The 13129-nt window shown below is 45.6% G+C and overlaps 1 protein-coding gene across 6 annotated transcripts in view; it reads left to right on the top strand.

Moving 5' to 3' along the window:
- The window catches only part of MBTPS2 (membrane bound transcription factor peptidase, site 2), an 83303-nt gene that overhangs the window by 16801 nt on the left and 53373 nt on the right, over positions 1-13129 (top strand). The window contains exons 1-3 of one of the 6 annotated variants that reach the window (XM_075589359.1): positions 7235-7258; positions 10294-10397; positions 12505-12653. In XM_075589359.1, coding sequence (XP_075445474.1) covers positions 10323-10397; positions 12505-12653 — 224 coding nt within the window. In that variant the 5' untranslated portion in view covers positions 7235-7258; positions 10294-10322. The other 5 variants (XM_075589355.1, XM_075589353.1, XM_075589354.1 and 2 more) reach the window with 5 other exon arrangements.

Below are 13129 nucleotides of genomic sequence, written 5' to 3' on the forward strand. Positions count from 1 at the left end.
CAAATTGATGTCTGTAATGGTATGACGAACTCAGTAATAAAAAGTTTCAAACAAAAAAAGACATAAGGATTACATTGAGTTTCCAAATGAGAGGACAGCATATCAAGGCCTCAAAAGGGGATTACATAATATTGCAGGGCTACCCATCATGATCACTGCAATTGATTGTACACATGTAGAGTTAGCAGCACCTCTTGAAATGGTGATTTATTGCACCTGCCGGAGTTTCCATTCCCTGAATGTGTAGATTGTAAGTGAGAATTCCAAATGTGGTAGCAGGATTCCTGTGGTCCTGTCATGACTCCCATATCCTGAGTCGGTCATTAGTCTTGGGCTGGTAAACTAAAAGGTGGATGACTGGTGGGTGAATATGATAGGCTGTTGTGTGTAACATTGAACAGGAGTTTTGATTGAAAATTTCAAATACATTTCTTAATGTTTTGTAGGTGATGCAAGATATGGAAGTCGGCCTTAGTTGTTCACTTTTCTCCAACCGAATTACTCCAGCAGAACAGGGCTACATGCATCCACACTTTTGGACTGTTAAAAAGTAGGCTCAGGTGTCTGCATTAGGCTAAGGCCCCGCTCCCAGAGTCAGCGCACCTGCGCTGCTGACAGGCGGTGCGCTGAGATACACAGACCGCGATCTGCGGTCTGTAGGGAGCGGGAGCCGGAGCGGGAGGTGGGTGGGAGGTGGGAGGTTTGATCGGGAGGTGGGCGGGAGGTGGGAGGTTTGATCGGGAGGTGGGCGGTTTGACAGGGAGGGGGGGCGTGGCTTGAGCGGAGGGACCCGCTACTCTCCCCCCCCTCCCTCCACGGACTCGGGCTGGAGCTGGAAAGTAAGTTTAAACACACACACGCAGGCACTCATTCATACACACACACACACACGCACACACGCACACGCGCACACAGGCAGGCACTCACGCACTCATACACACACACGCGCGCACACACAGGCAGGCACTCATACACACACACACACACACAGACAGAGGCAGGCACTCACGCACTCGGGCACACACATACACACACAGATAGGCATGCACGCACTCAGACACACACACAGAGAAAGGCACTCACCTGCTGTCCCTCCACACTCCTCCCCGCTCCCCGAAGCCTCTCCTCCTCCCGAAGCCTCTCCTCCTCCCGAAGCCTCCCCTCCCCATTGGCTCACAGCCACACACGTCACGCGTCAAAGCTAGAAAACACCATTCTCTGGTGTCTCCAGCGGCTGACGCGCTACAGCATGTAATCAGCTGTGCAGCCAGTGGGGACCGGGACCGGCTCGCGAGGATTCCCCTGCTGGTGGGGAACTCGCGACCCGCCGCCCGCGCCAACGAGCGCAGCGGGACCGAGGCCTTAGTCTGGGGTGTGCTACTAATGGCTGAGATTGTAGCTGCTTGCTGCATTTTACATGACACTGCAGTTGTATTGTATTGTATGTCTTTATTTATATAGCGCCATTAATGTACATAGTGCATAACATTCCAGGTTACATAGTGGATAGTGGAATGCTAACCCCATGAGTGTAAGTAAAGTCTGGTACACTTTTTAAAGGATTACTTTTCAATAAGTTTTTTTTATTTTTATAATTAATCTTGGTTTAAAAATGTTGTAATGGTTAATCATATGTTAGAATTAGAAATCATTAGGATACAGATGAACATCCTAAATCTTGGAACTTCTTAAGTCACATTGTGTACAACCAACTTGTAGATGGCAAAACATAATTAAATGCAGATATTAAAGGATGCTTAAACAACGGTATATTGAACACAAAAGTGTGATTAAAAAAGGTACTGAGCCTACGATTTTAGTACAGTCAATTTTAGGCATCCGATTGCAGCTTTGAGGGTCATGGGCATAGAATTAGTACTACCTATGTGAGGTGCCTTTGATAGGGACACAACTCAGCTTAGAAGGGAAGCTTACTGGATATATAAATTACATACCAGTAATGGTGGTGGACTTAATGAACAACAGAATCTAAAAAGTTTCCTTGACAGGAGATAATTTCTCTTTTCAGTAATGGACCTATGCTTCCCCACCTCTGTGGTACCTGTTTTCTACTGGAAGTTTTAATTATGGATCTTGGTTGGATGATTATTCAGTTGAAAGTTCTGTAATGATATATTTCTGTTATGTTATTGTCTTATGTTTTGTGGGTTTTTTTTTGTGTTTTGTATTGTTTTCTTTTGTATAGTGTTGCTTGCCTATCTCTGTATGGTCATTTATTGTACAGTTTTGTGTATCACCTAGTATTTGTTAACACATTGATTTATTTTTATAATTAATATATGTGTTCCTTAGTGCTAGTATTACCAGGACTTTTACTTGTCTATTGTGGGTTGATCACATTCACAATTGTGGTTTATGATTCTTTTTGTTGTCCTTTCACTGTGGGGTTTGTTCCCCGCCTCTCTGCATGTTTGCCATGGAGAATTGCGATGCTCTTCCCTTCTTGGAGCATCGGGTCTCCATGGTAACCGGGGGCCGTACTCGGGATGATACTGGCACTTAGGCAGCACGCTGTGCCGATGTGCAGGGTGTCGCTAGCGCCGTGACATCACTGGAGTCCGAGATTGGCGCCGTGGGACAGCTACAGTGAGGTAGGTTATTGCTTGGGTATATATGTTGTACTGTGTGATATTATACAGCCCTTACCGTGATAAAAAAGAAACAGAGTGTTTGTGACGGTAGGGGGTAACCAGGCTCTCAAATAAAGGTTAAGCCCGTTTTTGGTTACCCCTGATCCGTACATAAGGGTTCAAGAGAGTTAGCTCTTGGGCCCAGTAACAGTGTACTGTTTCCACATGCTGCATGTAATAAAAAGTATTTTAGTGTTTTTACCTTTCCGGGCATGCCAGCGAGCGGGGATTGCTATGGTATGAATTTCAAGCGGGGTTTTGCAGAGGAATTGTTGTGAGAATGTGTCTAGTAGGTTGGGGTCAGGAGTTGTCGGTTCCCTTATAAATGTACCCGGGAATCATGCCCGATTCTCAGATACATGCAGGCACATTGTCCCGGCAATATCTCCCCTTGAAAAGGCAAGCGCGACTCACCGCTAGCGTACCCTGTTTCAGCATAGCCCAGAAAGGTGAATGGGGCCCAGGGATGAACAAGAGTCCCTATAGCTGAGGGAATCCCTAGGTTAAGGGGAGTACCCCAGCTAGTGCCCAGGTGACCCAGAACCTGTATTGGGTTTGTGGGTGCTCCAACCGTATATAAGGTTGTGAGGGGACTCTCAGAGTCCAGGCTAAGTCCAAGAGATAGTGTGTGGGGAATAAAAGCAGATAAAAATAAACTACAACACTTTTACTATTCTGTTCCCCATACCCAGAGACGTAGGAGTGTATTAAAACTATACTTTATTAAAGTACTGTAATGTGTTATAAAGTTACGTGCTTGGGACTTTCAGAACCGATGCCCAAACAGACTGCCCGGGCTAACCCATAGGCGCCGGTAAGTCTTCTGACATCAGAGTTCAAAGTAGAGAGAGGATACCAGAGGTGTGAAAAGCAATTGGGCAGCGGGAAGGGCTCAAGTACCCAGGTCAAGAGAACAATGGCAGTCGTCAGGGCTGCCGGTTGCTCTGCCAGACCTAGTGGAGCCTGTCCCAGCAGGTGGCATTGAAATAGCCAGGGACGGAGGTGGCAAACTTGCGCATGCCCCTTGGCCATTTCAGAATTCCATCTGACCCGGCTTTTCTAGCCGTCTTGGCTCTTATTGGCTGCTTGGGAAAGTTCCCACACGATGATTGGTTGCTGAGTTTTGTAAATGAAGCTCAGAACACAGAATCTGTGAGCCAATCAGATTGTAGATCCCCATGAGTAAGAGTGCGGGCTTTTCAAAGTTGCTCTTGCGCGAATAGCAGAGCAACCGGCTTCGATTTCAAGCCAGAAAAGTCTGCCCGCTGGAGTCTATGTCCCGTCTTTTTGTGGCCAAGTTCTCAATATCGAACGTAGTGGACGCGGCTGGGATTTCATGCCGATTTTAGTTCCAGGAGTTTGGTACTAACTCGCATTCAAGAAAGTCCAAGTTCTCAGAAGAGAAGGGAGTGGTGGCATGTGGAACTTCATGACGATTTGGGAACCAGGAGATTCCGGGCTAAGTCCCGGTCAGGGTAAAACTCTTATTTAGAGTTCGCTGCACCTAGGCAAGTCTAGTTTTCGACCACAGATCCAGAGTAAGTCTGTCCTTTTGTCTGTATTTTGTATATAAGCGAATTTGTGCAAACAAAATTCAATTTATTTAATTACCTTGTTTTGTTCAGTGAATGATCCCGGTTAAAAAAGGTGTACATTGCCTGGTCTCCCGTGACAGTGTTATCAATGGCGCTTAAGCCTATCCTGTGCAGTGTCGTGAATAGAATCAATATATATTTAAAAAGTGCTCGAAAGTGACTGATCGTGCTTAAATGAATCACTATTAACACTTACAAGTAGTGTAGTAGATGAATATACCTTGTTCAGTGTGTATAGCAAACCCAATGGTATTATAAATGTTGATTGCAGCTCAAACCCTTGGGTAGATTGCTTTTTCCAATCCTATTGTACAGATTTCCAGATCATGAGGAGTTCAGGTCAATATATAGGTGTAGCCCCGAGGTAATTTCTGACTTTCTGGCCCCCCTCCGCGAGTGCCGTGCGGTAGCGGGTGCCGCCGGAGGCTGCGACGGACCCGCCGGCACTTCGCGAGGGTGGGGGCCAGTGCAGGGAGCAGCGCGAGGTGTTGCGGCGCAGGCTGGTTGCCGGTGACACGATCGGGCCGTCGCTAGGGCCGCGATCGCGTTGCCACCGGCCCGGCTTGTACAGGAGAGGGCGCCGGCATTGCGTGTAGGTTCGCGCATGCGCAGTAGTCAGCCAGCGCAGGGAAGGCCCCAGAGAGATCGCGCGAGAGTAGGGAAGTGTAGGAAAGGGTTGTGGCGGCCATTGGTAGTTCACGCATGCGCAAGGCAAGTGCGCACGCGGCCCCAATACACAGACAGCCCCCTGGGAACTACAACTCCCAGGAGGCATAGGGAGACAGGCACCAGGTGCCTCATAGCGGCCAATAGGGCTGGAGGATTCTCAGCCCGGGAGAATAGATACATTTCCCGGGCTTTGCGCGCGTGAGTCAGGGAGAAGCAGAGGAAGGAGAAGGAAGGGTGTAGGGAGCGAGTGGCTCCTGCACCAGGTAAGGGTTCTCCTTAGGTCCCCAGGCAGGCCCCAATTCCCGGTTAGGGCAGGGGGTAACTGAAGAGGGACGGCCCTAGCTAGGGAGGTCACCCTTAGGTGTGTAGGTGCAGGTTTGGCAGTGCCACAGCGGGTAGTGCTGTGCGCACTGGCAAATAGGCACAGAGTGTGTGCAGTGGAATATTGCTGCGGGTTCCAGTATATGGTGTGTGTTATGTTAGCTGTGTGTTGTCGCTGCATGTGCTGGGCGCAGTGTGTGCAGCGTGTGTGAATGCCTGCAGGCTGACGGTGAGAGCTGTGTGTCTGCTGCAGGCTGTTAGGAGTAGCGAGCAGCTAGTTGTTAGGGAGGACTAGGGACGTGGGTAGCTAGGGGAGTGGGGCAGGTTATTACTTCACAGGCCCTAGGAGTTTTCCCCACGCCACCCCAGGTTGCGGTTCATCAGGGACAGGCCCTAGGTTAGGGTTCCTGTCACGTTAGGGATAGATAGGGATAGCGGCAGTTGCTGTTCCCGTGAGACGGTGTGTTACCGGGAGACGGTTGTGTTCCCGTGAAGCGGTGGGACCCTCGTTGGGGTCCTGGAGAAGTACCTGGATAGGATCAGACGGAGGCTTCGCACGTCTGACCCTTTTAGAAGAGTGTTGCAGGCCCGAGCATCGGAGTGCTCGGAAGGTATTTCTACACATGTGCACCAACAGGCCTAATAGATAATTTAGTGACTGCGCAGTCACCCACGACCTCCGTAGGAGTACGGGACATTGGGTGTGGGGGATCACAGGACACTGGGTGGGAACACCAGACATTGGGCTGAGGTGATATGGTTAAGGTGATGCGGATAGAGCATGATGTTATGTAATGTGTTATATGTTCTCAAGTAAAGTGTTAGTTATTGTTTTATCGTATACGTGTGTTATTGTATTTCTTACCCAGGGCTATCTTTCATAACGGGGATCCTGGGTAAGTGGAGGCGCTGCACAAGGTAAATGGTAAGGGTTTCCCCAGGCTCCCAGCTAGCGGAGGCTCAGATCTCCTGGAGCCACAGGTGTGATACAGTTACCAGTAGTCCCTTAGAAGAGGTGTGCCGCAAGGAAAGGGACCGGTTAGACCACAAGGGGCCAATGTGAGATTGGGTGGGTCAGGCCGGTTCACAAAAAGGGCTACATAGGTATAAAGAGAAATATAATAGTGCAATATGTCTGTAACAATTTCGTGAGTTGACTCTGCAAATCCACAAGGGTTATACTCACGTTCCCCAATCTTTTTGGCATGTCCTAAATCAGTGGCAGTGATGTGTAGTAATAGACTCTTGTAGGTATAAAGTTGGAAGAACCTTTGCAAAATAAAGTTATAGGACCCAATAGTGCAGACTGTAAAAATAGGTTTATCAATAAAAACGAACAAAATTGAACACGCACATGGTGTTAAATCATTAAAAGCATGCGTTAATACAGTGTGACGGGATCGACGGCGCTCTCGCTGCTCGTTTCCCTCGTGTACTCTGCGACTCGCAGTGTTTAGTTTTACAAACTAAAAAACATAAGTATTAACCCCTCTGCATCTTTTAAACTCCTTCACATCCCACCACACCCACTGCCATTAACACATCCATACTGTCTCTAATCACTGTGCTAGGAGAGGGTGATGGTGAGTTCCTCCCTCCTGTCTCAGAGAGGAGGTCAGTGCTGCTGGTGCTGCTTCTGTTCCAATAGGGAGAAAACAGCCTGCAATGTGGAGCTTTGCCCATTGGTTCTGCTTCTTCCTATATGAGCATACAGAGGGAGGGCTGTGCAGGCTCGCTTGCTGTTCCTGGTGGTGACGGACAGGCCTCTCAGCTTATTACACAGTGGGAGGGAAGGGCAGCTTTCTTGCTTTCCTTCTCTTCTGTGGGACACTGCACAGGGCAGGTCCTTAAGAAACGGATCTGTCCTGGCAAAATTGGGACTGTGTCTGTTACATGTTTTTTTTGGGGGGTGCGGAGGATAGACTGCACCCTTTAAACATATAAAATGATGCAACGAAAGTGAACATCTGACACCAGGTTACCTGTGCTTTGTTTTTGAGCATAGATCTGTTACTTAAAGAGGTAAAAGATCCTGCTACCATTGGAAACTCTCTGACACACTGACGCTGCCAACAACAATATATCAGTTTAATAAAGTCTACGAAATAGAATGGCATATTAAAATAATGCTGTGGTATTTCCAAACCATTATACGTGACACATATAAATAGTGTGCAGCATATTTAGGTAAGTGAGACTGTTCACATTTGCAAAAGGTACTTAATGCTTTTGCACTTTTTTATTTTTTTTATTTACGGAAATGTCATCTCAGAGATACACATTAGACATTAGTGCAGTAAGTTTGCCACGGCACAGCAGGAATGTTTTGCGTTTCTGAACAAACCAAAAACCGCATCTGAAATTTTCATTTTTATTCCTATATTTTAATTGGAGCAGAAATACTTTCGTGAATCTGATGTTAGAAGATAATCACTTCATTTTCAAAGCAGAAATCTGTGCTGCTCACTTTATGTATTTAATCTGGGGGTAGCCTGGCGCTGCAATGAAATACTCTGTATTCCAGGTACCAGGGATGGGTTTCAGCACTGCACCAGCTTCAGATAATGTACTCAAAGGATTCTGGGACTTGTAGTCCTGCTGCTTTTAGCAGGCTCGGCAATGTTATAGGAGCAGAACTGCAACTCCCAGAAGACCTTGCCAAGAGGAAATGGATCACATGAATGATAGCAGCCAATCAGTGTAGATGATCTGAGTATCTGTACACACTACTGAGGTTGCTGCAGGTAGGTACTGATCTTGGATGAAACAGAGATATGAGACACTGGGCTAAGAGTGAGTCATGGCACAGGGGAAGGGGAAGGGGAAGAGACATAAGACACATGGAAGAGATTCACTGAATCGGGAGAGAAACAGGTACAGTGAATAGGAAATAGCCAGAGATGTAAACTGGGGGACTGCCTCATCTGCTTTCACAGAGTTTGTCCTTAATATGTATGTATTGTATGTCTTTATTTATATAGCGCCAAAATTGTACTCAGCGCTTCACAAAGAATACAGTACAGGGAATTATAATAATACAATAAGTGCAGCAAAATCAGACAATAGGAAAGGAAATCCCTGCCCCGAAGAGCTTACAATCTAAGGTTTGATGGGGTATTTAGAAACAGTAGGTGAGGGAATAAGTGCTGTATGTATGCGCTACTCCCCTGTATGTATGTATGTATGTATGAATACACGCGCAAACACACAGAATTAGGTGATACCTTTTATTTGGACTAACAATATTTACACTGCACTATATATACGTGTGTAATAATATATTTATAGATATACTGTATGTGGATATCTATACACACAGTTCTTTTTGTGTTTATATATGTAAAATGATTAGTAGTTGGTCTGTCAATCAACAAATAGACTGCAAAAGAAAATGTCTGTGGAAATAAAAATCTCCGAAACTGTGCATTTAGAAACCCCCTCTTAGGAATCCTGAGTTTGCCCCTGTGCTCTGTTGTTGCCTCTTCCGATGTATAAAACATCAGATTAAGGCCTTGTCCAGGGTGGAAACAGGCGCGCTGGTGCTCCAGCACTGCGCCCTGCTTGGCCGGGCGATTCCTGGCCGGCTAGGTGGCGTGCTTCTGGGGGCGTGGCCACGACATCACAGAGCTGGTTCGCCCTCATTGGGCGAACCGCTCACGTGACGCGCTTGCGAGCAGCAAAATCAATTTTGCTTGCTCGGCAAGCGGCTGAGCGCCGAGCAGGAGCACTCTCCCGCTCACGCAGGCCACGTGCTTTGTCGCAACGTGTCCAGCGTGAGCGCGCATGCCCGCTCAGCACCACCCTGGACGAGGCCTCAGGCTGACCTCGGCAGCTAAATTGTACTTCCTAATAAGTATTCTTTAACGGTAAGGCTCCAGAACTCAGGGTACCATGATTCAGCTTCAGGGGATCCCCAAATCATCTAACGTTTAAAAACAAAGTGTGTGTGCAGAGCATGCGCATTTTAAGTGAAACTTCTTTGTCTTTTGTCACAGAAATTTTATCTGTGATGGTGATGTTTTTAATTACAAATCAAAACACAATTTTGGTGACAAAACGCAAATAAGTTTGACTTAGAACGTGTGTGCTCGGCACTCCCTCACCTCCCCCCCTGTTTTAGCTATTTGCACGTCTATATTTATAGCACCTGAGTTCCTTGTGTGTGTGTCTCTGTGTGGTGTGTCTGTGTGTGGTGTCTCCGTCTCCCCAGTGTGGCGTCTCCGTCTCCCCAGTGTGGCGGGGTTGCAGCTGCGCCTGCGTATGTTAACGGGCGCTTCTGTGCATGGAAACGGCTGCTTCTGCGCATGCGCACTCCGTCCGCTTCTACCCATGTGCGCCGCGGTCGCTTCTGTGCATGCACGTGGCAGCCACTGCGGCGACGTCACTTCCGTTACAGTACTTCCGTTTCCACAAAGGAAATTCACCTAGGCGCCAGCAAAGAAGTTTCACTTTAAAAAAAATATATTGGTTCCTGTGAATAGTTTCTGGTTTATCTTTAATATAGCATGCCAAAGTGTTCCTGGGTGAATGAAATGAATGAGGGGAAATATCAATGTATACACAAGTGCCACAAAGTTCACATTATCAGGTTGATGATCTAATCATGCCATTTAGCAACCATTTTCGCCAAACAAGAAGTAATAGCACCTGATAAGCCAAAGACAATTCAGAAAGTAATGTGGTATTTTTGTATGAGAAATATTGGGTTATGTCTCTTCCTAATGAGACAGTAAAGCCGAACTATGATTCTTCCAAGCTTTGAAATGACTTTATAGGTTTAACTACAAAGTGTTGTCTGGTGACACTATAGCCTATGAATCCCAGGACATTCAGTAATGACTTGCTATGAGCAGCTAGTGTGGCATGCTATTGATGTCACTACGTCTGCCAGTCACAAAGATGGCGCTATCATAGCTTTAATGCAGATGTTGTTTTTTTCCATGTGATGAAAGCCAACCACAGAGTCCCTTAATTGGTGCTCTGTCTGGAAGGAAACTGGTGCAGGGTAGGGGAAGGTTTCATGAGAGTTGGGTTCCCCTAACGTTTCTTCTCCCTAGATCCCGCATTTGCAGCTTCCTAAACCCCAATGATCCCGATACCGGTGGTTGTGGTGGTGCTAGGAGGATGGTGCGCGATTTACCTGGCTGACACCTTCCTGATGGTAAGACAGCATGAGGCCGGGCCATGTTCTTTCATTCATCTAACGTGACTCGGTGAGAGTGAATAATACACAGAGGGAAGAGGAGTCCCTTGAGTGTTTATATAGACATTCGGGAGCTTGTTACCACCAGCAGGTACATGAAGTGCAAGTAACATCCACTCTACCCCAGGGACACAGACAAGTCACATCTTCGTATGGACATCGCTGAGACAGATCTGTCACGAGGAATACAGACCTGTCACATCTTCATAAATAGACACATTAGTGACACAAACCTATCACATGTTACATAGAGAAACCTCTTGCTTCGCTGTAAATATATACATTTGTGTCAAAGTCTTATGTCAGAAAAACAGAACTTTGTAAACAATACTGTGAAACAATTAGGCACTCCTATACATTCAAATCGTGACGTGTTATATTCAAGTGACAATATTATATTACAGTGATATTTGTGTATAATTTGTTACTTTTATAAATAAATCATGTGACAAGTGCACAGTGAAAAAAAAAAATATATATGATTACAACTCACTGCTCAAACCCAATGGTAGAGACTCGTTGGTCCCTGCGGATTCATGATTTCTTCAAAAATCCAGGGGGCGCATGGGAAAATGCAAAAAGAAAGAAAGCGATCACAACTAAGTGAAGATGCTTTAAATTCAGCGACCTAATATTGTATCTTGGCTCCTATGTGGTGCCTACTCACTATGTGGCAGGTTATTTAGGGCACATCACAACCCTGACAACCTGTTCTTTGGAGTATCAAGGAGTGGCTACCTCAGTAAAAAGAAAAAGGGACCATTGCACAGATCGAAAATATATGTTTTTATAAATTAAAAAGAGTAAGAGACGCACTCACATTTAGTGTAGTATAAAAAGGCATGTAACACAATAAGTGTAATGGTGCTTGATGTCGCGATAATCTCACCACCACCGCCTCACCGTGTGTGGTTGGTACCGGTGCTGGGTCCCCAGCTGTGCCGACCATTCTCCTGGGCTTCCAGGCGTCTCCTCTGTGCCTCTCCAGCTGAACCTGTTGGTATCCAGCTGCAGCACCGTCTCCCTAGGACCCGATACATCCGGTTGTGGATTTACGGCTGGGTAACGTGTCTTGCTGTTAAAAGTGCCTGAGGGGCTAACACTCTACACATTTCGCTTCCACAAGCTTCGTCAGGGGTGGGCACCATTAGGATCAGCTGGAGAGGCACAGAGGAGATGCCTGGAGAGTCGCCGGGAGCCCAGGTGAGCAGTCGGCACAGCTGGGGACCCAGCACCGGTACCAACCACACACGAGGAAGCGGTGGCGGTGAGATTATTGCGACGTCATGCACCATTACACTTATTGTGTTACATGCCTTTTTATACTGCACTAAATGTGAGTGCGTTTCTTACTCTCTTTAATTTATATAAACATATATTTTCGATCTGCACAATGGTCCCTTTTTTTCTTTTTACTGAGGTACCAACTCCTTGATACTCCAAAGAACAGATTTCCACAGTTGTAATGTGACCTAAATAACCTGCCACATAGTGAGTAGGCACCACATAGGAGCCAAGATACAATATTAAGTCGCTGAATTTAAAGCATCTGCATTTTTGAAGAAATACAGAAAAACAGAACTGTCATATTTTTATATGTACGCATCTTCCAATTTACATTAGAGATACACTCTGCATTTTTTTTATATCTTGATATGTTACATTTTCATATTATATAAAGAGATATCGGGCACATGCCCATTACATTTTCAGGTCTAGAGATATCGAGCACAGATGCATCATATTTTCATGTATAGAGTTATCGGGCACTGACCTGTACCATCATACATTTCAGGCCCTACAAAGACATGTGTGACACATACAGTACCTGTCATCCCTCTTTATAGTGGCATTATGGACACACATTTCTTAGTGTCCTTTTAAATATATTATAATAATATAATTCCACTCCCCTTTCAAAAACCATAAGAAAATATATCTTGCACGCAAAAAAACTTTGTGGACAAAAAACGTTTAAAAAAAAAAATCACATAATGTGTGATGTGATGTGATCTGGGACGTGTGTATTCCGTTAAGATTTAATTAAATGTGTGTTGTGTTCTAGTCCTCAAAGTCATTCAAGACATCTTATGAAGACTGGTTGTCCTCACGAGGGTTGAGCATCTCACCGTTTCACATCCGTTGGCAAACGACTCTTTTCAACCGCCTCTTCTATAAGTGGGGACGGTGGAGGCCTAGATTCCTGTACATATGGTAAGATTTCTGTGTATATCTTTCTCACAGGACATGGAGATGGCTTTTATTTTTTTTAATTAAAATACATTAATTTCTACACATTTTTTGTGTGAAATTTACCTTTGAATATACAGTGAGTTACGCATATTTTCAAGATCCCATGCAATACGCCACCAATTTATTGCACTAAATGTAACACATTTGCAGAATAATATCAGTAGACGTGAAGAAAACTTTCAAGAGTTTTAATCTGCACAATTCTAATGTAATTCGTTGAAAGGTTTAGAACAAATCTGCATTTCTCCAAGTCCAGTATGGCTACTAGAACTTTGAACAACAGAATAACCTCACCCTTAAAATTACCTCTGTGCAGTTTGTGTCAGAAAGGTACCCCGGCTTCTCTGATAGCATAGAGACGAACGGAGACAGCGTCTATAACAAAAGTGAATTTAACAGATTCAGGCAGCACTAGAGTATTACTGTCACAGCAGTCT

Source organism: Ascaphus truei, chromosome 3 (assembly GCF_040206685.1).
Source record: "Ascaphus truei isolate aAscTru1 chromosome 3, aAscTru1.hap1, whole genome shotgun sequence".
Classification (NCBI taxonomy): domain Eukaryota; kingdom Metazoa; phylum Chordata; class Amphibia; order Anura; family Ascaphidae; genus Ascaphus; species Ascaphus truei.